The sequence below is a fragment of the Rhinoderma darwinii genome, chromosome 4 (assembly GCF_050947455.1).
Source record: "Rhinoderma darwinii isolate aRhiDar2 chromosome 4, aRhiDar2.hap1, whole genome shotgun sequence".
Taxonomy (NCBI): domain Eukaryota; kingdom Metazoa; phylum Chordata; class Amphibia; order Anura; family Rhinodermatidae; genus Rhinoderma; species Rhinoderma darwinii.
In genome coordinates, this window is record NC_134690.1 from 230,315,346 (window position 1) to 230,340,674 (window position 25,329).

At 41.2% G+C, this 25,329-nt stretch overlaps 1 protein-coding gene across 3 annotated transcripts in view; it reads right to left on the reverse strand.

The window, feature by feature from the left end:
• The window catches only part of AK9 (adenylate kinase 9), a 114,303-nt gene that overhangs the window by 75,596 nt on the left and 13,378 nt on the right, over positions 1–25,329 (reverse strand). For all 3 annotated transcript variants that reach the window (XM_075862265.1, XM_075862264.1, XM_075862263.1), the window contains exons 4-10: positions 25,106–25,158; positions 11,760–11,856; positions 11,019–11,131; positions 10,769–10,927; positions 9,885–10,007; positions 3,593–3,667; positions 2,338–2,439 (exon numbers count right to left, since the gene is read on the reverse strand). In XM_075862265.1, the coding sequence (XP_075718380.1) occupies positions 2,338–2,439; positions 3,593–3,667; positions 9,885–10,007; positions 10,769–10,927; positions 11,019–11,131; positions 11,760–11,856; positions 25,106–25,158 (722 nt within the window). The remainder of the gene's footprint in view (positions 1–2,337; positions 2,440–3,592; positions 3,668–9,884; positions 10,008–10,768; positions 10,928–11,018; positions 11,132–11,759; positions 11,857–25,105; positions 25,159–25,329) is intronic.

Consider the following 25,329-nt stretch of genomic DNA (forward strand, 5'->3'; position numbering starts at 1 on the left):
GTCTGTAACCAAGATGTTGTTCGCTTACTGGTATGTTTCGGGTCATTGTTGTGTTGAAACACCCATTTCAAGGGCATTTCTTCTTTGGCATAGGGCAACATGATATTCTCAAGTATTGTGATATATTCAACCTGATCCATGATCACTTGTATGCGATAGATAGGCCCAACACCATGGTATAAGGAGCATCCCCATATCATGATTTTGCAGCACCATGCTTTACTGTCTTCACAGTGTACAGTGGCTTCAATTCAGTGGTCGGGGGTCATCTGTCAGCGGCCACTAGACCCAAAAAGAACAATTTTGCTTTCATCAGTCCACAAAATGTTGCACTATTTCTCTTTAGGCCAGTTAATGTGTTACTTGACAAACAACGGGACTTTGCGGGGAGTTCTTGCTGGTAACTTGGCTTCACTTAAAGAGAACCTTTCACCTCCCCATACAAATACAGATCAGTGCAGCACGTAATGGGCAGGGCTGCACAAACCCTAGGTTACTTCACATTTTTTTTCTACCCTCCTCTGTGATTTAGATATCGGTGCCATTATATTTGGCGTCCGATATTTAAATAACCCTATGAACTGTCAATGGGGCGTGTACTGGCAAGGGGGCGTGTTACTATGGCTGTGATACTATGCAATCAGATATGGACAGTGTTATAGCAAGAGCGAGGATAGAGTGTGCGCGAGCGTGCACACTCTCACTCTTCAGCTTTCAAGATCAGTCTTCTGCCGAACTGGCAAGGGGGAATGTCTCTGCTACGGACAGTGCAAGCGCCCCCCCCCCCCAGCTCATACACTGTCCGTAGCAGTGACACGCCCCCTTGCCAGTTCGGCAGAAGACTGATCTTGAAATCTGAAGAGTGGGAGCGTAGGCGCCAAATATAACTGCACTGACATCTAAATAACGGAGGATTGTAGAAAAAAAATGTAAAGTGCCCCAGGGTTTGTGCAGCCCTGCCCATTACATGCTGCACATGTATGAGGAGGTGAAAGGTTCTCTTTAATTATCTTCTGATTGGTAACTTCAGATCTTTGATCTTTCTGGAGATGATCATTGGACGAGCCTTTGCCATTTTGGATATTCTTTGGTTTCCACTTCAAGGCATTTGAGATAATATTTGCTACACTTCTCTATATGTTTTTCCCTCTCCAAATCAACTCTTTAATCAAAGTACGTTTTTCATCAGAACAATGTCTGTAAGGACCCATTTCCCCAGTATTTCCTACATGTGCAACATTTGCCACCCTCCTACCTTAAATAAGGGCCAAAATTGACAGCTGTTATTCCACAGAATGAATGACTTCACCAATTTAACTCCTCGCTGCTATCATTTTGAACGAATTGTTGGCTGTTTTTTTTTCTACTACTCTACTACACTTACAAGTAAATTATACGCTATGTAGAAATATCACCTCTACCAAAAACATTGATCTATCACATGATAGGAGTTAGGCTTTGACCACTAGCTCAGAAAAAAATAACATTTAGAAATAGAGCCTGTAGAGGGGAAAACTCCTTAAAAAAAATGCAGAATACAAGTCATATAATGACAAGAATTCCTTTTATTCCTCATGTACATACAAATGACGGATTATTCCCGAAAAGTCATCTGAAAAGTAAGTTATCTTAATTCTGCCTGAATGCTGGGAAATAGTAAACATGCAATAAATATAATTCAGCATGGGGGGGGGGGCTCTCTCTTTATCAAATCAGAATGTTCAAAGTTCAAGTATTATAAAATGGTCTGAGATTTTTCTTAGGAGAGGGGGAATGTTATAACCGTATTGCATTTTTATGAAAAAAGTCAATAAAAATACTCAATTTCAAAAAAATAAAAGTATTATACAAATCTCTATAGCAATTGAAATGCAGGTATATTATAACAAGATACACATACTTCATTGCTGCGTAGTATAGTATACAAAGTTATATTGTATAAACATGTATAGTTTCAGGTCTCTGCATTTTCAATCAGTTGCATGGTTGTCAAATATAGGACTGCAGGTTTTGGTTTTCCTCTCTTTCCATAAAGGTTTGGATTTAAAAGTGGCTTCTGCGGTTTCACATTTGACCTAGATACAACTTAAATATATGTACTAGTAAGTAGACTTTATCTGATTCCATTTGGCTTCTTTGTGTAGGTTTGTACTAAAGGAGTTATAAAAAAACCTCTATGTATAACAAATATAGTCCCATTTGCATACACTAAATTCTCGTAGCGGTAACTTGGTTAATCTCCGTTCTAGACAGTTGCTTCCTGTTGGCCATTCTTCCATAATCAAAATGTTTCCCTTGTATGTTGTGCTTCCCAGAAATAAAATGTCAGTTACTTACACCATCCAGCCCTTCAACGGACTCCTCTTCCTCAGAGTTGTAAAGTTTCATTACCACAGCTCCACGACGAAGACCCAAAGACTCCAAACGGGATAAAACCGACTGAAACAAGTAAATACAAGTTCACAAGAAATAACTGCACTCAGTATACTCCTAAAACCCTAAAGTAATTTAAGTATTACAAATTAAAAACGACAAAGTATATTGCTTTGCGATTTGGGGAATGTAATGAAAATACTAATGCTGAAGGAACTGAAAGGAATATGCTCATGTTCATCCCTACAGGAAAGTGGAGCATGCAGGGATTTAGCTTATATGAATAGAAGAAGGTGGTCCTCTAGAACAGCCATTCAGCTCTTTCCATCAGATAGGGGGAGCTCATCCATCCCTTTTATATGCATTATTCAGGGGTTTTGTAAAGTAGACAAGCTCTTTAACGTCCCAAAGGTGCCCATACACATTAGATGAATGTTGGCCGAACCTGCCGATTTTGGCAGAACCGGCCAACCATCTAATATGGCGGTGTCCCGACCAGAGGTGTCTGGCAGCGGCTTATTTCCAGTCACTTCATTGAGTATACATGCAAGCTCAACAGAGCAAACCGTGCATGGAAATGTTGGCTGACAGTTATCTTAAAATCAGCAACAGTTAGGCCTCATTCATACGAGCGTATCATTCACACACGCGTGAAAAACGTGCGTGAATCTGGTCAGTGTGTGTTGCGTTATGCATCAGTGGGCTTTGCGAGTGGCATGAGTTATTCAAAGCACAACTTTTTTTTTTTATTTCCAATCGAATTGATACGCAAATCACACACCGCACACGGATGTGCATCCGTCTGCAGTGCGTGGTTTTCACACACCCATGGACTTTAATGGGCACATAGGTGCGTGAAAACGCACCAATATGTGACATGCAGTGAGTTTCACGCAGCGGACTCTCGCTGCGTGAAAACTCACGCATGTGTGAACGGCCCCATTGAAATCAATGGGTCTGTGTGCTGCGCGTGATTTCCATGCGCAGCACACAGACGTGTGGATGGGGCCTTAAAGATAAGATCAACAGTGTCTTCTGTGCCAAAAGAGTGAACAACATTTAGAGGCATTGGCAATTCTGCCAAACTAAAAACGCTAAAACACTCTATAAAGAGGCATAGAAAAAAAAAGAGATACAACAAATTAACAAGGTAAATGATGACAAGAAAAATATTCTTACTAATAGAATTATTACATAAAATGTAATGCCAGAAACTTACTACAAAGAGTTCATCTGGTTCCTTATTTCCATCAAGTTCTATGAGGTATTGAGGATCGTGATCAATCATAAGATCCTGTATTAAACCATTGAATAAAATATGTGGAAATTATACATTTATTATGTATACATATCAGTCTAGCTAAAGAGCAAACACATCAATCATACATGTTTATAAACTGTAAATAAACTAGGTGGAGAAAATAATAAAGCTTCCCTGGAAAGGGAATAAATGCTGTACTCCTATATAGGGATGTCACGATACCAGAATTTGGACTTCGATACCGATACTTCGTTTAGTATTGCGATTTCGATACCAATTCGATACTTTGCCAACAGTAATAAAAAAAAAGTTCTTCCGTTTTCTAATGTGAGGCGCGTGGTGTAAGGATGAATTTTGAATGTGCCTCACACTAATAGTAATTAACCCCATCATGTTTCTCAATCATAATGGGTTAATGTGTGAGGTACATGATGGGGTTAATTACTATTAATGTGAGGCACATGGAGGTTAAATTCATCATCGCACCTCGCGTCCCACAATAAGTGATAGAAAGCCGTTTTTATTTTATTTTTTACAGCGTACACATCATAAATGATGCAAAAAATTGTTGTGCTGTTTATTACGGCTGCGCCAATACTGAATATGTGTATGTTTTATGTATTGAGACTTATTTTAATGTTTATTGTAAAAAAGGTGTATGTGTATTTTTTAAAATTTAAAATTACTTTGTTTTTACTTTATTTTTAAACTTTAATGTACCGGCATATATCTATATACTGATAGTACACAGGCATATATCTATATACTGATAGTACACAGACATATATCCATATACTGATAGTATACAGACATATATTCATATACGGATAGTACACAGACATATATCCATATACTGATAGTAATGTACTGGCATATATATATATATATATATACACATATATATATATATATATATATATACATATATATATATACATATATATATACTGATAGTACACAGGCATATATCTATATTACAGTACATTAGACTGTGTACTAATAGTACACAGGCAGTTGTTAGGACATACCGAAGTATACCCTAACAGGAAATATGGTCAGACAGCCCTGGGGTCCTTGAATGGACCCTGGGCTGTCTGCCCATATATGGTATGTCCCTCAATCGCGTCACAGGGAATTTCTGTGATGCGATCCAAGGGGCATCCCCCCCTTCTCACTTCCTCTTGAACGCTGCAGTCAGCTGTGATCGCAGCATTCAGGAGAATAACGGCAGAGATGAGAGGTTTCTCTGGTCTCCGCCGTTATAGAGGAGGGCTGCGGTTGTGTAATATAGCCATTGCCCCGCTCCTGACAGTAAGTGCGCGCGCGGTCAGCATGAGGTGATGCGGCCGGCGCCGCACTAATGAGCGGCGGTGCAGGCACTGAAGACAGAACATGGGGGTGGTTTGCAGCGCGCCCGCCATGTTCTGTTTTCATTGCCGGCAATCATTAGTGCAGCGCCGGCAGCATCACCTCATGCTGACCGCGCGCACATGTCAGGACTCAGGAGCCGCAGCCCCGCCCTCATACACTCATGTGTTACTATACTTAGCTGTGCGGACGCACAGCTAAGTATCGAAATACAAGAAATAACGGTATCGAACCGTTTGGGGATGCACAGTATCGAAACAGTATCGAAGTTTCGATACATCGTGCATCCCTACTCCTATATACATAGCAGTAACAGGCGCGGAGAGAAGAGCAACTAAATATTTGATATTAGACTATTTTAGCACTGACATATTTAAAAGGGTTCTTTAAGCTTGCCAAACCCCTTCGTAGAGAGGTATCACCTGCTAGGGACCCCATCTATGAGCCAGAGCGAAGAGCTGCTAATAATCGATGGCTCTCGTCTGGCAGACCTGGGCTCTGTCCATGCAACACATAGACGCCATTCATTTCAATGGCTGCACATAACACTGCATTTCACACTGAGCTTTTTGCAGGCGGAAAAAACTGCCTCAAAATTCCTTCAGGAATTTTGAGGCAGATTTTGACCTGCCTGCACTCTCTTTGCTGTGCTTTTCGCAGCGTTTTTCAGCCACGGCTGTTGAGCGCCGCGGGCAAAAATGGCTGGGAAAACTGCTTTCTCTGCTTCCCGTTGACATGGGAGGTCAGATACAGAAACGCCTTAAGAATGGGCATGTCGCTTCTTTTTCCCGTGGGAAAAAAAACACCTCTGCCTCCCATTGAAATCAATAAGAGGGGATTTCGGGTGGTTTTTGGCGCGGTTCTGACCTGGTTTCCGCATCAAAAACAGCACCAAAATACTCAGTGTGAACTAGCTGTGCAGTGGCCACTGCATGAAAGATAAACAGCCAACAGCAACTTCCCACAGCAAAGTCAGTTGTTTGGCAGAGGACTCAGGAACTGGTTCTCCTATTAAAAAAAAAAAATGGTCTGTGATGAGACAGCCCCTTTACACCAATTTTATAGTTTTCCATAAATAAAATGTATTCATTTTATATAAAACGTTATGCAACTTGTGCGTATCAATTCATTACAGACGCGGACATAGCTCTGAAATGTTCAGGTGTGCCTGACAACTTGTTCCAAGTAAGGCTCTGTTCACATCTGCGTTGGGGTCCCGTTCTGATGTTCCGTCGTAGGTTTCCGTCAGAAAGGGACCCTGAGTAGACATAAACTGACACCGACGGAAACCAGAGGTTTCCATGACCATTTATTTCCGATGCCCGTGGTTTCCGTTTGTGTCTGTTGTGCACCGGAGCCGTCTTTTTGCCGTAAGCAATAGCGTAGTCGACTCATCCAGTGCACAAAAGAGACAAACGGAAACCACGGGCACCGGCTTCGTCACCATTGAAATCAATGGTGATGGAAACAGAAACCTCTGGTTTCCGTCGGTGTCAGTTTGTGTCTGCTCAGGGTCCCGTTCTGACAGAAACCTCCAACGGAACGTCAGAACGGGACCCCAACGCAGATGTGTAGAGAGCCTAAGGTAATCAGTCTGCACATCTGTTTGTTTGTTTTGCATATCTGTCTGTCTATCAGCTAAAACCTGACCCCAAAAATTGGGGTGCCCAGTCCTCTATTCCTGACACAGTTGGCCGCACATGCTTGGTCACTCTCTATTGATGTCTATGGGAGAAAAGTGAACAGCGGATACCTACAAGACACTGTGCTATAGGCTAACATAGATTCTGATCCATAAAACGGTGACTGCTGTCTAAGGCTGGGTTCACACAGAGTTTCTTGCCGGAGGAAAATCTGCCTCAAAATTCAGTTTGGAATTTTGAGGCAGATTTTCCTCTGCCTACACGCCGATTTTCGCGGCGTTTTTCGCCCGCGGCCATTGAGCGCCACAGGCATAAAACGCTGCGAAATACTCTTTCTCTGCCTCCCATTGATGTCAATGGGAGGTCAGAGGCATAAACGCCCGAAGATAGGGCATGTCCCTTCCCGCTTGCGGGAAAAAACACCTCCGCCTCCCATTGAAATTAATGGGAGGCATTTTCGGACGTTTTTTTGCATGTCTTGCGGCGCATTTTGCGTCACGGTTTCTGCGTCAAAAAATTCTGTGTGAACTCCCCCTTAGATGTGGTTTGTTATTCAGAAAGTTCGAGAACTAGAAATTAAATATTTATTATTCTACCTTTTGTCATATAAAGCACTAACAATGAATATTTAGGTCTATGCCTCTGACAGAGAAGATAGTTAAAATAAAATGCAGTTCAAACCTTTTAGCAAATCCATTTTGCTAGTTTATTTACTATGTGGCAGCGGGTTCACTTGAATGTACAGAGACAATCGTAGAAATCATTAACTCTTACATGTAGCGAATAATCAAGAAACCATTATTGGAAGTATGACTTGAAAAATGAGATGTTTACATGAAATTACAATTGGATAATATAACATTACATAACCACAGTCCCCGTGACTACCTTTTCCGCTAAATACTACTCTTACCCCATCCTGGTTATAAAACTAGGTTATTACTGTCCAGTGGAAAAGCAAAGCTATTTGTCTTTTTTTTTTTTTATATCTTCAGAAGAGCAACAAAAGAAAACACACAGGAGAGAAAAATGGACTGAAGAATGCATACAATATATTTTCTTAAAAAAAACACAAAGTCAAAAGCAAGATATACTAGAGCAAATACAGGAGTCTATCTATTAGTCTATCAAATATATAAAGATATTTACTAAAATTCTGGCCACCTGGGTAAACACTTTCTTGCCTAAGCATATGCATTGTGAAAAGGTGGGGTTTATTACCGGTAGGCCATCAATGCTATATCTATATTGAAATTGAATTGGGATGGTGGCCCCTCCTGACGTTATGTTGTGGAGCATGGATTTACGCAAGGCGTTTGACTCTGTTTCCTGGCCCTATTAACATTATAATTTGAGACGTATGGTCCAGTGTTTCTCAACACTCTTCAAAACCCTTAGGGCATGTTCACACAGCAGCGTCCGTACCGGCTGAAATTACGGGGCTGTTTTCAGGAGAAAACAGCACCGTAATTTCAGTCGTAATGGCATGTTGAGGCACTTTTTGCTGCGTCCATTACGGACGTTAAATGGAGCTGGTTTTCCATGGAGTCCATGGAAAACGGCTCCATTTACGTCTGAAGAAGTGACAGGCACTTCTTTTACGCGGGCGTATTTTTTACGCCCCGCCTTTTGACAGCGGGGCGTAAAAAAAATGACCGTGTGCACAGAACATCGTAAGACCCATTCTAATGAATGGGCAGATGTTTGCCAACGCTATCGAGCCGCATTTTCGGACGTAAATCGAGGCGTAAAATGCCCGAATTACGTCCGTAAATAAGCCGTGTGAACATACCCTTAGGCAGAATTTATTGCAAACGTCTGCCTTAAAAGGATTTGACCCTTTTCCGGTTAACTGCACTGCCAATTGAGTCCTTGGCTAACTTACTTAGTAGGGACCCTGATTTTTGAGGAGTAGTTAGTGGTACAGACTAGCATAAACTTGCCTTCTTTCCGGACAATGTTTTGCTGTTTATTACTTCCCCGCTTAATTCTCTCTTCTAATGGTTTTAGGATATTTGATATCTTTGGGCGTCTATCTGGTCTGTGTGTGAATAGCACGAAGGCCCTCAATATACTGTAAGTGTCCCTGCTTCAATCGTTAAATTGTAACTAAACTTTTAACATGTCATAGTGGGGGGGGGGGGGTCCGATTACCGAGACCCCCACAGATCGTTAAAACGGAGAGGCTGTAACGCTCTGGAGAGAGCTGTGCCGCGTTGTTTCTGATCAGCTTTCCTTGAAACGGTGTACGGGCTCAGTAGAAAGCAGATCAGAAACTAAGTGGTACATCGCTCACCCGAGCGCTCCTGCCGCTACATTTCAGCAATTTGCGGGGGTCTCAGTGTTCAGACCCCCACCGATCAAAACATCTGACATGTCATAATGGCATGTCAAAAGTTTTTTTACATTTTAGTTACCCTTTTAGTTACTTAAGCTTTGTTTTGATTTAAGGTGGGCCACTGCGTTTCTCCCAACATTAATAAAAAAAAAAAAAATAGCTTGCGGAGGATCTCCAGCTTTGGAACTCGTATGAAATGTCTGGTCGGGCGGAATATACGCCATTAAGATGACATTTTTACCACGTATTCGATAGAATTTTGGTACGTTCCCACTTTTAGTACCTAAATGTGATTTTCAAACATTGCAATCGCAACTCCTAAAATTTATCTGACAGGCCTGGGAGTACCGCAGCTAGTCAAGTATTGTCACGCAGCCCAATTGGCTCAACTGAGATTTCTCTGTGCTTCCCACTCACTTCCGTGCTGGGTCTCTATGGAGGCCAGAGCCGCTCTGGGTTTTAATGCTAAAATGCTCGTGGTCCAGCCCTTCCTCTCGGCCTGCCATTCTATTTTCATTCCCTGGCACTCTGGAATCACTTATATACAGAATAAAAAGCAGCTGTATCTCAAAAAGTAAGATTTTTTTTTAATAAAAAGTATTTAGAAAGTTGCACCAATCACACTGACACACTGTTTTATTTAAAAAAAATTATATATGTTTTCAAAGGTGTACATAGCCTTTAAGTATTTACATTGTATGCACATGTCTTTACAAGAATAAACACAAGAGGGGAACTTGAATAAAATATATATTTTACAGAATGAATTTTTGAATATAATGTATTAGATACATATAAGTCTTTACATTTTGAGGAGGAGTGGACTTGGTCTAACTGTTATACTGTACATCAAATACAGCAGGTTTGTTAGTTATGCATTAATATGCCTTGAGTATCTTACCTCTACAGGACGTAAAAGGGTGTCTTTGTATAACCGTATGCGCTCATCAACGTTTTCAGTGAAATCTCCAGGTCTGTATACAAACTGGTTTAAAAATTCTTTTGAATTTTCAAATTCTTCTTCCTAAATTGAACAGGAGACAAAACAACCTACGCTTATAATACAAACTGCATGGGAATACATTTTCCCCCTGTGCTGTTAATCATATTAAATAGTTTAGGTGATGTTATTCTGCCCAACTCCTTCACAAACATGCATGCACAGACAAGGGAATCCGTGACTGCCGGACACCTCTTGTGCCGCCTAATTCCTGGGTGAAACGAAGGATTGGATGAGACACAATCCAATGGGTCCGATCTTCCATTCCCCTAATGGTAGATGTTGAGTTACGACTGGGCAGGTACCAATGATGTGAGGTTGTCGGCAGATCCTGCCATTATGAGCTAGACCCACCAACAGAACAAGTCGATAGAAAACTTACGTTATAAAAACAGCCTTTATCTTCTTAACAAAATGATAAATACTACTAGAAAAGTTATAAAGTATTTGCTAGTAATTTGACAAAACTTGTGCAGCAGCTAAAAAAAAAATGCTCCTGAAATACCCATTTATAAAATAAGCCAAACTTGAATATTTTTTATTTATGCATTACATAGTATATTGCACAAAGCAAGCTACGTACACTCCCACCTGCCCAAAAAAATGGGATTCATTCCAATATCAAGAAAAAAAACCAATATCTGCTACCCTGAGGCAGGTCCAACTATATAATCCATGCAGGTGGCTCTTAAAAACACTTAAAATTGTGTGTTATCGGTGTAAAAATGCCACCACACAGCTTTAAAGTAAAATCCTGCATACTCAGTGTTTTAAAATGATATTACCTCTTCTTCTAACTCTTCTTCCTCTTCTTCTTCTCCTTCCTGAAGCTTCTTCTTTTTCTCCTTTAGAGCAGGATCCCATTCTTCACGCTGGTAAACTCTGCCTGTCCCTGGATCTTGCTTAAGTCCACTTAGTCTTTTGCTCAAGTCTTTGTCTGGACACTTTAATTGGACAAAGAAAAACCTAAATATGAAATGTCAGTCCACAAATCAATATTATAGAATTTTATTTGATTAATCTCCTCTCTTTTACCTTGATATTAATGATGACATCATGCTTTAATTTAAAATTCTTTATTAACTCGATCTGTGCTGGAATATTTATGAATTCTTCAGAGAGGGATGGAAGCCCACAAAGCACATAGCCTAAAATGTTGGTAAAAAGATTTTTTATTTTTATTTTCAAGAGTCATTTTAAATGAACCAGTAAAAGCCAAATTCAAGCTAAATTACTTTCTACAGTAAAAAAAAAAAAAGACAATGTGAATAAGCTGTCGTTGCATTTATGTGATTTTCCCACCATAGTGACGTATAGTTTATCACTAGGATACTGCTGCTACCCACACTGATCGCCAGAACAAAAGGGCTGTGTCACTGAAAAATGTACTCTCCGTGTCAGTTTTGTCCTGTAGATCTCAAGGACCACTCTGTATGAACACCTGAGTGCTTGCTCACCGTTGCACGTCAATATAGTGATTCATTAATGACCTGCATACCAAACGAACTGTGAAATCCCTGTAAGAAAAGTGAATCCCCCTTTAACTGCTCCATTTTTATTGGTACAATTGCAAGTCTCACATCATGAAATAGAGGAGCAAACAAACAACTAAAACGTTGCCATATATAGCTAAATGCACATTAATGGTTTATGTTATCAGTTATTTTAGATAAAGAGAACACAATTTTTGCTACAGAAAGGAAAAAAACATTTATAAACTGCATCAAGACTGAATTGTGTGAGCAAGTCCATTCCCTGTATAGGGCCACACATTACCATGGTGAGAAACTTCAGCAGAATTTATCTTGTCCACTATAAGCTGTATTATCAGTTCATCCGGTACGCTCTGGCCCCTGTAAAGGAGTTCTTGAATCTGCAGAGAAAAGAAGTCACGTTGAAAAAAAACCCATGATGTGTCTATCCAATATCAGTAGCGTGTGTGTGTGTGTGTGTGTGTGTGTGTGTGTGTGTGTGTGTGTGTGTGTGTGTGTGTTCTGACAATATGGTTTTGCAGCTGCTTTTCTTTCGAGCTACTACGGTTTGTGAGCTGCTGCTAAGTATTTCTCTATTTAGCTTATACAGTGGATATAAAAAGTCTACACACCCCTGTTAAAATTACAGTTTTTGTCATGTTACAAAATTAGTACAAGATAAATCACTTCAGAACTTTTTCCACTTTTAATGTGACCAATAATATTTCCATTGGAAAACAAATTTAGAGGGGAAAAATAAAAATAACAAAACTACAATAATGTGGTTGAATAAGTGTGAACACCCCCTTATAGTTGGGGTTGTGGTTGTGTTCAGAATTAGCCAATCCCATTTAAACTAATTTTAAAGAGGCTCTGTCACCAGATTATAAGTGCCCTATCTCCTACATAATGTGATCGGCGCTGTAATGTAGATAAGTGGTTTTTATTTTGAAAAACGATCATTTTTGAGCAAGTTATGAACAATTTTAGATTTATGCTAATTAGTTTCTTAATGACCAACTGGGCATGTTTTTACTTTTTGCCAACTGGGCGTTGCACAGAGAAGTGTATGAGGCTGACCAATCAGCGTCATACACTTCTCATTGTTCCAGCCCAGCTTCTTTCACTGTACAATCACACTGTAACAATTGGCTGGAACAATGAGAAGTGTATGAAGCTGATTGGTTAGCGTCATACACTTCTATTTACATCGCCCAGTTGGTAAAAAGTAAAAACACGCCCAGTTGTCTATTAAGAAACTAATTAGCATAAATCTAAAATTGCTCATAACTTGATCAAAAATGATCGTTTTTCCAAAATAAAAACCACTGCTGTTATCTACATTACAGCGCCGATCAAATTATGTAGGAGATAGGGCACTTATAATCTGGTGACAGAGCCTCTTTAAATAGTAGTCAGTACACAGCTGCCATTATTTAAAGTGATTCTGAGTAACCCCATATAAAGTTCAGCTGTTCTATTAGGATTTTCCTGACATCTTCTTTGTTGCATGTGACAGCAAAAGCCACCGTAAAGAGCTTGCAACACATCAAAACGATCTGATTGTTGAAAGGCATCACTCAGGAGAAGGGTACCAAAGAATTTCCAAGGCATTAGATATACCATGGAACACAGTGAAGACGGTCATCAAGAAGGGGATTACATTTGGCACAACAGTGACATTACCAATACACCCCTGACAGTGTGTTCTGACAGTGTTGTGGCAGTGGAATGGCTCATGGTGGGTCAGGGTATGCGTGTCATGAGGTTTTCATGGTTTTCTTTTGATCATTGCCATACATGTCATTGTGGTCCTATTGAAGTTAAAGGTTATGTAATGTTGGCATAAGTATAGTAATACTCATGGTACATATTCTGTATATATATTGATATGGTATGCATAGTATCACCATTGTTTGCCCTGCCTTACATTCAACACTGTCTATCTTCTGTACCGATTGTACATTGTTTTTATGGGTGTTAATTTTAAAGAGTCTTGACCAACTGTGTTGTTTGTCTTTAATAAAGTATTCTTGTAATTTTCTACAATACGATTGATTTGGTCTTATTGCAGCATTTAGGGATAATTTTTTTGGTGTTTATACTTTGAATATAAATTTGTTGTCTACTTGAGTCAAAAGGGCAACTTTATGAAAATATGAAAGTCCGTGTAACCTCAAAAGTATATCGGAATAACATTGAATAAGAGAAGTGGAGCCGCACTCACCCAAATCTGACGTTTTCCATGTACTTTATTGCTCATAAAAGATGTGGAAGGGAGACCGAGACTGGCCGGTCTCTGTCTCCCTCCCACATCTTTTATGAGCAATAAAGTACATGGAAAACGTCAGATTTGGGTGAGTGCGGCTCCACTTCTCTTATTCATTGTTATATTGATGAACTCGCTTTACTTAGCCAGCACCTCCCTTGACACACGCCGTGTCAGTGTGCATGCTGCCTGGGCAGTGATCTGCCACACGCCCGGAGGACTACTGATTGCAGCAGTGCCGACTCACATTTCTTTTCAATTGCTCAAAGGTATATCGGGATGCTACTAAATGAATCAATTTCTATAATGGCACTATGCTATGGAATGGATATTTAAGCATTTATCTAATAAATTAGACTAGGTTCACCAAAGGTAAATCTGCATATTAGCCTGCCTTTGAAATTTTCAGCAGTCACCCCTAATGTTAAAGTTGTTACATCTGTAACCAGGGGCGTAGCTAAAGGCTCATGGGCCCCAATGCAAAGGTTCTTCTTGCCCCCCCCCCCCAAACTTCTCATGGCCGATGCCCTGCAGCTTTCAGCTGCATCGCTGGGTCTACTAAGTGATCCAACAATGCAGCACTAGCAGCCGGGGGCGTCACTAAGAACTTAATGCATCAGGGGGAATAGCCCCAATACCTATGTGCCCCCCCCCCAAAAAAAAATAAGTGTGTATATGTATATATATATATATATATATATATATATATATAGAGCAAAAATTAGCCAGCACTCCATTTGTAAAGGTGAAAAAAGAGGGTACTTTTATTGTCCCATAGGCAACGTTTCAGCTCCTTCCCCAGGGGAAATTAAACTTACCTCCTCTTCGGCCGCAGGTCCTCACACCATCAAGTGTCGGGATGCTGTGCGCAGTGTATAGCATCGTGACGTTATGCGCTGCGCATAGCGCTGTGACGTCAGAACCTCTGATGCGCTCCAGGAAGAGGAGGGTAAGTACTGTCAGTTACTATAGTAAACAGGGGCCCGTGTAGTTTATTACATAGGCCCCAGTTACTATAGTAACTTTTCACTGATGTGGTGCGGGGGGCTGCGGGCCCCCTGGCTTCTGAGCCCGGTCGCAATTGCGACCGCTGTGCCCCTTATAGCTACGCCACTGTCTGTAACCAGCACTCTATGTGCTAAAAAGTACTCAAATGGACCACTGTCGTTTCAATTGTATGACCTACACTCCGAGGTGTACACCACCTAAGTTATGTACCACTGAAGGAGTAGAAAGGGGAAAAAAGGGGAAGTGATAGGACAAAACGTAACCTTTATTAGTTAATTTGTAAAAGACACTTTCGGGCAGATTTATGAAGACTAGCGTTTCATACACCAGTCTTAATATAGGGAGCAGCGGAGTAATTTATTAAGAGGTGCATTTCTGGCTGTCCGGGTGTCAGAGGGAAATTTATTATTTATGAGCTAGAGTAGATTTCCACTATAATCTACACCAATGTCTGGCTTAAATTATAATAAATTTGTCGTTCACCCTCCCTCTAATCCTAACCCACCTTTTTTAAAAAGTGGCAAAGGCGGCGTAAAAATGCAAAAGTCACAAAACGTTTGCACTAAAATTGAGTTTTTGCGCACTTGCGACTTTTCCATGCCAGAAAACTGGAACGATGAATTCTGTATGTAAAGCCTAGATAAAAATAAAAGAAGCTGCTAGAATGATAGGAAATTATCTATCATAAGCCTCTTGCTTCTTTGGATATGTTATTGAGGTTGATTATCAGTCTGCTCTATATTACAGAAGTAGTCATTCTAAGGGACAATAGTATGGGCTTGTTGGCGTTTTGACCAAAGACAAAGGAGAAGATTTAATAAGACTGGCTTTCATATGCGAGTCCGAATATAAAGATAGAAGGAGTAAGATGGGCCTAATTTATTAAGAGGCGTATCTCTTGCTTTCTGTGCGCCGAACAGGGAAATCTACGCCACTCCCGCTACAATTTAAAGGGAATGTGTCGCTAGAAATTTTTTTTCAGTTAAACAATTTTTATTTAAGTGATTACACATTGTTTTAATTTTTCCACAAGTCAGGAAATATTATAAAATTAGATTCAAATTTATAACATTTCCATGTGCTGGGCACTAGAGGGAGCAGTTCCCAAACTTGCAGCATGGTCAATGTGGTAAAGCAACCTCATTGATTTATGCTGCAAATTTGGGGTGGACACACTCTCTTTAGTGTCCTCACACAATCCCCCCTCCCTTCTTCTGGCTAGTGCCAGGAGAAGGAAGGGTTTGAATCTTCAAACCTTCTACACTGTGTGCTGCCATTTTCTGAGCGACTGCACATTGTAGGAGGATTAGATACAGGGCTCAGCAGACAGTATCACACGAACATAATACACACATCACATACACGAACATAAATTACCTGCTGCCGCCGCCTCCGCTGTTCTACGCTCCTATTCCTTGCGCCTGAACATCTGGCCGGAAGCCGCAGCCGAAAGTCGTCATCTGACTGTCCGGCAGCGGCTTCCGGTCCACATGAAAATGGCGCTGGATTTCGCACTGCGAACAAGCTTCGCTTTGATCTGTGTGGGAGCGGCGCATGCGCCGTTCCCACACAGACGGCGTACGCTTCAGAGAATGGAACGGCTCCCGTTCGCATGCTCTATGGGGTTGTATGTGCCATATTCCATCTAATCGACAGAGATGAAAAAAAATGCCAGCCCCCATAGAGAAGTAAAAACACAGTCAAAAGTAGAACATGAGAACACAAATAAATAAAATTTATGTTAATATCATATTAAAAGCAATATGATAAAGGGAAGGTGTCATGAATTTTTTTTTTTTTTTAAGTTTCTGGAAAAGTGATGGAAGCAGCGTAAATGTATCAAAAGTTGCAATTTTTCGAGCAAATTGCAACTTATAATGCATTTGCGACTTTCTATGGCAAAAAACTGGCGTAGAAAAGTTAATAAATTCCACCCAATGTGTCTGTCATTCTGAGATACTGATGCCATTTGCCCAAAGATTGTGCCAGTGTATTTAGTTCTGCTAATATGCAAGGAGGATAGAGGAGTCAGATATTGGACCTAAATAACATATATACAAGGGGGCAAGGGGTTCATGATAGATAATTTCCTATCATTCTAACAGCTTGCCTTATTTTTATTTCAGCATTGCATACACACAAAATGTATTTTACAAATGAACTTATAAAGCTTAAATGGACACTAACTTTTCAAACTACTAATGCTAATCTAATAGTATACCTGATCAGGATCAGCTTTGTAATTTACTAACTGTAAAAATGTTGTAGTTTTATCCATGAAAATGTGTGAAGTTACAGCCACTGTGTCTCCCTTCCTGTAATTTGTTGTCCACCCACTGTTAGGAAAAGTCCGTCCCTTGTTACATACATCCTGTAGAAGGTGGGGGTGTGTCTCTTCACTGCCTGCCTATACAAGTCTACGGAGAGACACATAGACACACTGCTTTCAAGTCCATGTAGAGGGGAGGATTGAAAAGGGGGAGAAAGCAATAGCAGAGTGAGAAATACATAGATGTGCTGGTAAGATTTCAATGTCACCCCAATGCTGTATTCTCAGCTACACTGCTTTATATAGGTGATAGAGATAGGAGGGCAGGATTCTTCGCTCTATGTTGTCTTTGTATAGAAGACATGATAGCCATTAAGCTCCAACCACCAGCTCACAGACAACTGAGAAATAAAGATAGAGCCTGCAGAGGAAAAAACTGCAAAATAATGCAGAATACAAGTCATATAATGGCCAGAAATTCCTCATGTACACACATATGGAAGCTTATTCTGAAATTCAACTGAAAAGTTAGGTACGCTTTAAAGGCGTTAACCGGGAAGTGAATTTTTTTTTCATAGAGGCTGGAAATAAAATAATTTAAAAAAAAAGAAATACTTACCTATCCTTGCCCCTGGTGATCCAGCGCTGCAGCCAATTAGTGAAAATGCCTAAATAATGCCAGAAATGCAATATATGGCCGTTGAGCCCTCTGATTGGCTGCAGCAGTCACATGCTATGTGCACATAAACAAGCACCGGAACTGCCACTGGGGCAACAGTGCTGGATCGCGGAGGGCAAGGATAGGTATGTATTGCTTTTTTGTTTTATTTATTTAATTTCCAGACCCCAAGAAATTAGGTTTACTTCCCAGATAACCGCTTTAAGTTTTATCCTATCACTTCCATCTTTTTCCCGCACCCTTTCCATTTCCTTCAGTGTTGTATGTGATATAAACATGTTCAGTATTGCTGGTCATATTCTCCTGCCTGGCTCCATAGGCCTTGCTCAACAACAGTTTGCAGATTAACCCCTTCTGACAAATGGCGGTGACTGTACGTCCAGATTGCAAGTGCTTTACAGCAATAGGGTGTACAGTACCGTCCTGGCTTTAAACTGTGACTGTGTTAAGTGACACGTGACCGCAACGGTTAGTGCCAGTTGACTCACTGGCACGGGACCAATCGGAATAGTCCCATATCATCAAGCGCTGTGATTGGCCAGTCAGTACGGACAGCATAGGAGGCAGCATTCACAGGCATCGCCGGCTCTGACAAGCTCTGTTGTGTGTGAGACCTTGTCTGAGTTGGAACTGATAATACCCTCAGATCTGTCAAATTTCTGCCCACGGTTCACCACCTTTGGTGCCCACTAGTCATCTGGTTCATCCACCCAAACTGCCCTTCTGTGACCTGTGCCCAGCCATAACCTGTCACATCACCTGTCGCAGTACCCGGTCGCCATCGCCCTGCTGTGTCCCTAGATTGCCCACTGTCCGAGTTCCCGGTTAGGTAGATATGCCGCCTGTCATCTAGATTTTACCCTGGTAGGTAAGGTATCCTCACTCATCAAATACAGCAGGGTCTGGACAACTTTTATAATAGTGTCCCATTACTATAAGTTCTCTTGCCCAGATCCATATTGGCATGCGGAACTTTTCACAAGAATCAGAAGGGTCTCCCCAAAACTTTGCTGGGTTGGACACTGAAATTAGGAGAGAGCAGAGCTGTCTGCAGCGATGATCTCCTGCTCCTGAAATATAAGGGTAAAAGGGGCGTCCTTATACTGACCAGCATTCATGACAGAAGCTGTCCCTGTACGCGGATCCACCACCCAAGTCCCCAAACCATTTTGCGTACCGGAGTACAATAAATACATGGGTGGCTGATCAGGTAATAAAACCATTCAGCGCCATGTGCAAGACAAAAGGTGTGGTATGAAAAGATTTCTATCCATCTTACACAGATGGCTTTATACAACGCCTTTGTCCTCTGCATATATGCCAGCAGTGGGGATATGTTCCTGCAATTTCAGGAAAGAGTCATTAATCCCTTTAGGACACAGCCTGTTTTGGCCTTGTGGCACAGCCCATTTTTTCAAATCTGACATGTGTTACTTTATGTGGTAATAACTCCAGAATGCTTTTACCTATACAAGCGATTCGGAGATTGTTTTCTCGTGACATATTGTACTTTATGTTAGTGAAAAAATTTGGTTGACAAATTTAATATTTATTTGTGAAAAACACCAAAATTTTGAGAAAATGGGCAAAAAATTGCATTTTTAAAAATGTAAGTGTATCTGCTTGTAAAACAAACAGTAATACCACACCAAATTATTACTAGTTAATATTTCCCATATGTCTACTTTATGTTTGCATCATTTTGTGAACATACTTTTAATTTTTTTAGGACGTTACGATTAGAACTTTAGCAGCAATTTCTCACATTTTCAAGAAAATTACAAAAGGCTATTTTTTCAAGGACTAGTTCAGTTCTGAAGTGACTTTGAAAGCCTTATATATTAGAAAGTCCCCCATAAATCACCCCATTTTAAAAACGGCACACCTCAAAGTATTCAAAACAGCATTCTCAAAGTCTCTTAAACCTTTAGGCGTTTCACAGGAATTAAATCAATGTAGAGGTGAAATGTTCGAATTTCATTTTTTTGGGCTTAAATTCATTTGTAATACATTTTTTTCTGTAAAACAGAAGTGTTTACCAGAGAAACGCATCTCAATATTTATTGCCCAGATTCTGCAGTTTTTAGAAATATCCCACATGTGGCCCTAGTGTCCTAATAGACTGAAGCACCGGCCTCAGAAGCAAAGGAGCACCTAGTGGATTTTGGGGCCTCCTTTTTTTAAAATTATATTTTAGGCACTATGTCAGGTTTAAAGAGGTCTTTTGCGGTGCCAAAGCAGTGGAAACCCCACAAAAGTGACCCCATTTTGGAAACTACACCCTTCAAGAATTTTTCTAGTGGTATAGATAGCATTTTTGTGGAGAATTTAGTGGAAATAGACAGTGAAGATGAAAATCTACTTTTATTCTGATTATAAACTGCTGTTTGGACCCACGGCAGGGCTCAGAAACGAAGGAGCGCAATTTGTAGCACAGATTTTGCTGGAATGGTCTTCAGGTGCCATGTTGCGTTTGCAGAGCTCCAGTACAGTGAAGTGACCCCATTTTGGAAACCGCACCCCTCAAAGAATTTATGTAGGGGTGTGATCACTTTTATGACCCCCATAGTTTTTCTGGCTTGAAAAATAAAAATGTTAAATTTTTTACAAATGCGCCACTTTTTTGGGCAGATCTTTCAGATACAACATATAAGTGAAGTAAAGCGCCTCAATATTTATTGGGGTATTTCTTCTGACTTTAGAAATACCCCCAAAGTGGACTAAATATGTTGTCTGGACACATAGCAGTCCCTGGAAGTGAAGAAGCACCACAACGATTTTGAGGCCTTATTTTTACTTGGATGATTTTTAGCCACAAGCATAGGCCTAAAAAAGTTGTGCAGATCATACACATATGTTACAGTATTAGGTATTCATCTAGGGGTATAATAGGAGTTTTTAGTTTTGTTACACGTTTTTTTTTTTTTTAGAGTGTCCAATTTTAAAAATGGGTAAAAGACCAGAATGATAAAGGGAGGTGTGGGGGTTTCAAAAGTCTAATTTTTTTTAATCCAGGGAGGTGTGGAAGATGCGGAAGCAGTTCATGCAGAGTTCGGGTTTTGATGGACAGGTGTCGCACTGATATATGGGATCCTTACGGATACCCCTTTTTGCACAGACACGGCACCTTTTTTGTGCCCGCCGTTTTTTTGGTGTTACAGGCACTTCACTTGGAAAGTGCTGCCCAGGAACGATACGGCAAGAACTACTTGAAGCAGCAGATGTTTCCCCCACCTCGTCTCCAAGCAATAGAAATTTTATAATTTTTTCTTGGTACTCCAAGTAGGTACCCGTATGGCCAGCTTTACGGAAAATGAAAAATTAATTGTACAGTGCCATCCGTACAAGGTACACTGACAATTTTTTTTACCAAATTTTGCTTTTCCGCATGGCACTATATGGTTTTAACACCTGGTCATTCAGGTCAACCCCCCATGAATTTATTATATGCCTGAATGCACATAGGCTTCATTGTGAACGTTGTGAATCTACTTGTGGGGACAGGGGTGCAGCTGGCATCATGCATAGATGTCAGCATGCATACATCTTTTTTATCCCTGTATTTCAAACACAGGACCCCATCCTGCAGCAATGCCCTGCTTTCTCCAATTTGCCGGGAATGGCCGATGAGGGTCTTGGGAAGGTGCCGCTGTTTTATTTGGACCGTCCCAACTGCCACAGTTTTTTTGTCTTTTAGACATTTGAATAGGGGTACACTTGTGTACCAGTTGTCCAAGTACAAGTTGTACCCCTGATCTAACAGTGGGTGTAGGAGGTCCCACACTATCTTCCCTGTTGTGGACAGTACGGGGGGACAATTTGGGGGCTGTATTGTCCGGTCCTTCCCCTTATAGATCCAGAAAGCATGTGTGTATCCGGTCTCAGACTCACACAGCTTGTAGACCTTGATCCCGTACCTGGCGTGCTTATTGGACAAATATTGGCGAAACTTCAGCCTACCCTTGAAGTGCACCAGGGATTCATCAACTGAAATCTCTTTGTCGGGGGTGTAGATTTCGGGAAACTTTGGGAAAAAAAGTTTATGAGGGGCCTAATTTTAAAAAGTCTGTCTGAATTTGGGTCATCCTGGGGGGGGGGCATGGGGAGTTGTCACTTAAGTGCAGACATTTTTGGATTGCCTCAAAGCGGGGTCTGGTCATTGTATTGCGGTACAATGGACAATGATAAAGAATGTCCATGGACCAGTAGGATCTCACTTTGGGCTTTTTAGTGAGACCCATGTTGAGGACTAATCCCCAATATTTTTGCATTTCTGCACAATTAGTTGGTTGCCAACGATTGGGCTGGGCATAAAACGAGTTTGGGTGTTCGGCTATAAATTGGTGGGCGTAGAGGTTGGTTTGGTCCACCATAAGCTCTATCAAATTATCGGTAAAGAACAATTTGAAATATCCAATTACAGGCAGTCCTTCCGTCTGCACATGAATTCCTGCCACAGCAGTAAATTCTGGGATTTGGGGGGTGCAATTGGTTGGGGGTGACCAATCACTGCTAGCAGTACCAGGGTCAGGCAGAACCTAGGCACTAACCCTTCTGCGACTACGAGGAGGTTCCTCGCTGTCACTAGAGGAGGAGGACGAGAGAAAGAACTCTGGTTTCTCACCACTCGCTGAGTCTGTATCAGTTGCGATCATGGCATACGCCTCTTCAGCGGTGTAACGCTTCGCAGCCATTTTATTAATTTGTGTGTAAATATATATGTAGTTTATACACACGTAGCTGTAACAAACCGTGGTATAACAAAGATTTTTTTTTTTTATTTTTTTCACACTAAAACACTAACTAACGCTAACACACTGCGTTTATTTTTTTTATTTTTCACAGAAAACACGAATAATTTTTTTGGAGTGTTTTTTTTTTTTTATAACACTTAGTACCACTTACTAACTGACCTGAACGCTGACTAACTGTAAAGTGGTGAGACTGACAGTGACGGATTGACACTGACAAGTGACGCGACTAAAAGTGACGGATTGACACTAACTGACAAGTGACGCGAACTGACGCTACGGATTGACGCTAACTGACGCTACGGATTGATGCTAACGGATGCTATGGATTGACGCTACGGATTGACACCAACTGACAACAAACGCTATAACGCTTCGGATTGACGCTAACAAATTTGATGAAACAAAAAAAAGAAAATCTCGCTTATACACTGGGAGGTGTGTGGGGTCACACACTAGGAACAGGGGAGAGGGGTTGATTCTGATTTTAACTGTGTGGGGCACACAACACAACACAGGCTCTGATCTCTCCAACTTCTCTTCACCAACTAAGATCAGAGCCTGTGACCGGAATTTTTCACCTGCCCTGGGTGAAAAACGCACTGTGATTGGTGGATCTGAACAGACTCACCAATCACCACTGCGATTTGTCCATTGCCAGTCACATGGGGCATGGGACAGGGGGGGGGGGGGTCCATAGTAACGGTTTCCGGACTAATTTCAAGTCCAGAAACAGTTTTCAACACTTTATTTGCAAAAGCGATGTAATCGGTGGATCTGTCAGATCCGCCGATCACATCGATCGCCGGCATTGGACTGCTTTTACGGGTCCAATGACGGCGACTGGGGCGTGTTAGCTGTCGGGGGAGGGGGGTTTACCCGCCCCCGGCTGAGAATGAACTATGATAGGTGGGTCTGTTCAGATCCACCCATCAAGGCAATCACCGGCAATGGCCACTGCTATTGGTCCATTGCCGGTCACATGGGGCATCGGGCAGGGAGGGGGGTGTCAATAGTAACCGTTTTGGGACTAATTACAAGTCCCAGAACGGTTTTTTACACTATCTGCAGAAATGATGTCATCGGTGGATCTGTACAGATCCACCGGTTACATAGATCGCCGGAATTGGACCTATTTTACGGATCCAATGCCGGTGACTGGGGAGTGTCAGCTGTCCTCCCCGTTCCCGGTGCACACTGCCACCGACAGTGTGCACCGGGAACCACTCAGTAACTGTACGTCCTTGTGCGGTAAGACACTGGCCGCTGGGACGTACAGTTGCGTCGTGGTGCGCCTAGTGGTTAAGTCCCTGCTATTTGCTGACCAGGAAGGGGAGGACAGTTCATCTGGTCCTTCCATCAGCAGGATAATTCCCAGCCAGCATTTCCCCACAGATATCCCCCCCCACTAAAAAAACAAAACAGACACCCCAAAGAAATGCTGTGTGTGTGCCAAGCGGGGCATTCGGGAGGACGCCACATACCAATGTGAAATGGGTCCCACAAATCAAGGCCTGTGCATGAAACAATATTTCAAAATATATAATCACACCTCCTTGGATTTTTTATTTATTTATTCTTTATCCACCTTTTGGGTCTCCCTTAATGGCCATGACAAATATTTTTTTTTTTTTACTGACTAGCCCCATTGCTTATTTAAAGTATAGCTAAATGTTTGACAAACTTCTGACATGTCATAGAGACATGTCAGAAGCTTGGATTGGTGGGGTCCGAGCACTGAGACCCCCAATCGCTAGAACGAAGCAGCTGAAGCGCTCGTGTGAGCACTCAGCTGCTTCGTGTCTGTTCGGCTATTTCCGGAAATAAATGTATCGGTGTACGGACTCAATAGAAAGTCTATGGGCCCGTACTCCGATACATCGGCTTTCCGGAAAAAGCCGGACACGAAGCGGCTGAGCGCTCACACGAGCGCTTCAGCTGCTTCGTTCTAGCGATTGGTGGGGTTCTCAGTGCTCAGACCCCCACCAATCCAAACATCTGACATATCAGATGTTTGTCAAACGTTTAACTACACTTTAAAATTTGTAAAAAAATAAATAAAAAAACACACCTAAAAATGTTTCACTTTGCCAAGAATCCGAGGGAGTGTCCATCTCATCAAGATTGAAAACTGGGTGAGAAGAATAAATCTAGATGAAATTAGTTGTCTAGGGGTAGAGCAAAATTTTAAATTTTTCGCTACATTTTAGTGTTTTTCACAATTATATACTGAACGTATTGACAATATTTTACCACTAACAAAGTCCAATGTCTAACGAGAAAACAATTTCGGAATCGCTTGATTGGGGAAAGCATTCCAAAGTGATTACCACACAAAGCGACACGTCAGATTTTAAAAATGGGGCTCTGTAATTTGGTCCAAAAGTGGCTGCGGCGGGAAGTGGTTAAATAGGTCGTCACCATACTGGGGAGAGGAGTCATATTTATTTAGCCACATTCTTTTTTGTGAATATTGCAGACTATAAATCATTTCTAATGTTTGCTCACTGAACATTAAACAAAAGTATATTACCATTTATTAATGCTAGAAACGAAAGCAGGGCTAAAGCAGCCTCCAAGTCTTTCTTTTTTATGAAAAATTATTCTTATGTTTTCCATAAAAAATGAAACACAATAATGTACTATTTTATTCTACAAATAACACAGCACCAACCATAATGCCTTGCTCCGTTTCTCTCTTAATGTGCTCATTAATCAGTTCCTTGGCTAGAAAATAATAAAAAGACAAAAAATAAGGCATTAGAGGTAAAGTATTTATTAAACCCATATATCATGCACGCTTTTCAAATCAGAAAAAATTGAAATCTGAAAACAGCCCCACTTCACAGAACCAATTAACAACATAGAAACAACTCTAAAGTCCTTTTACAGCATAGC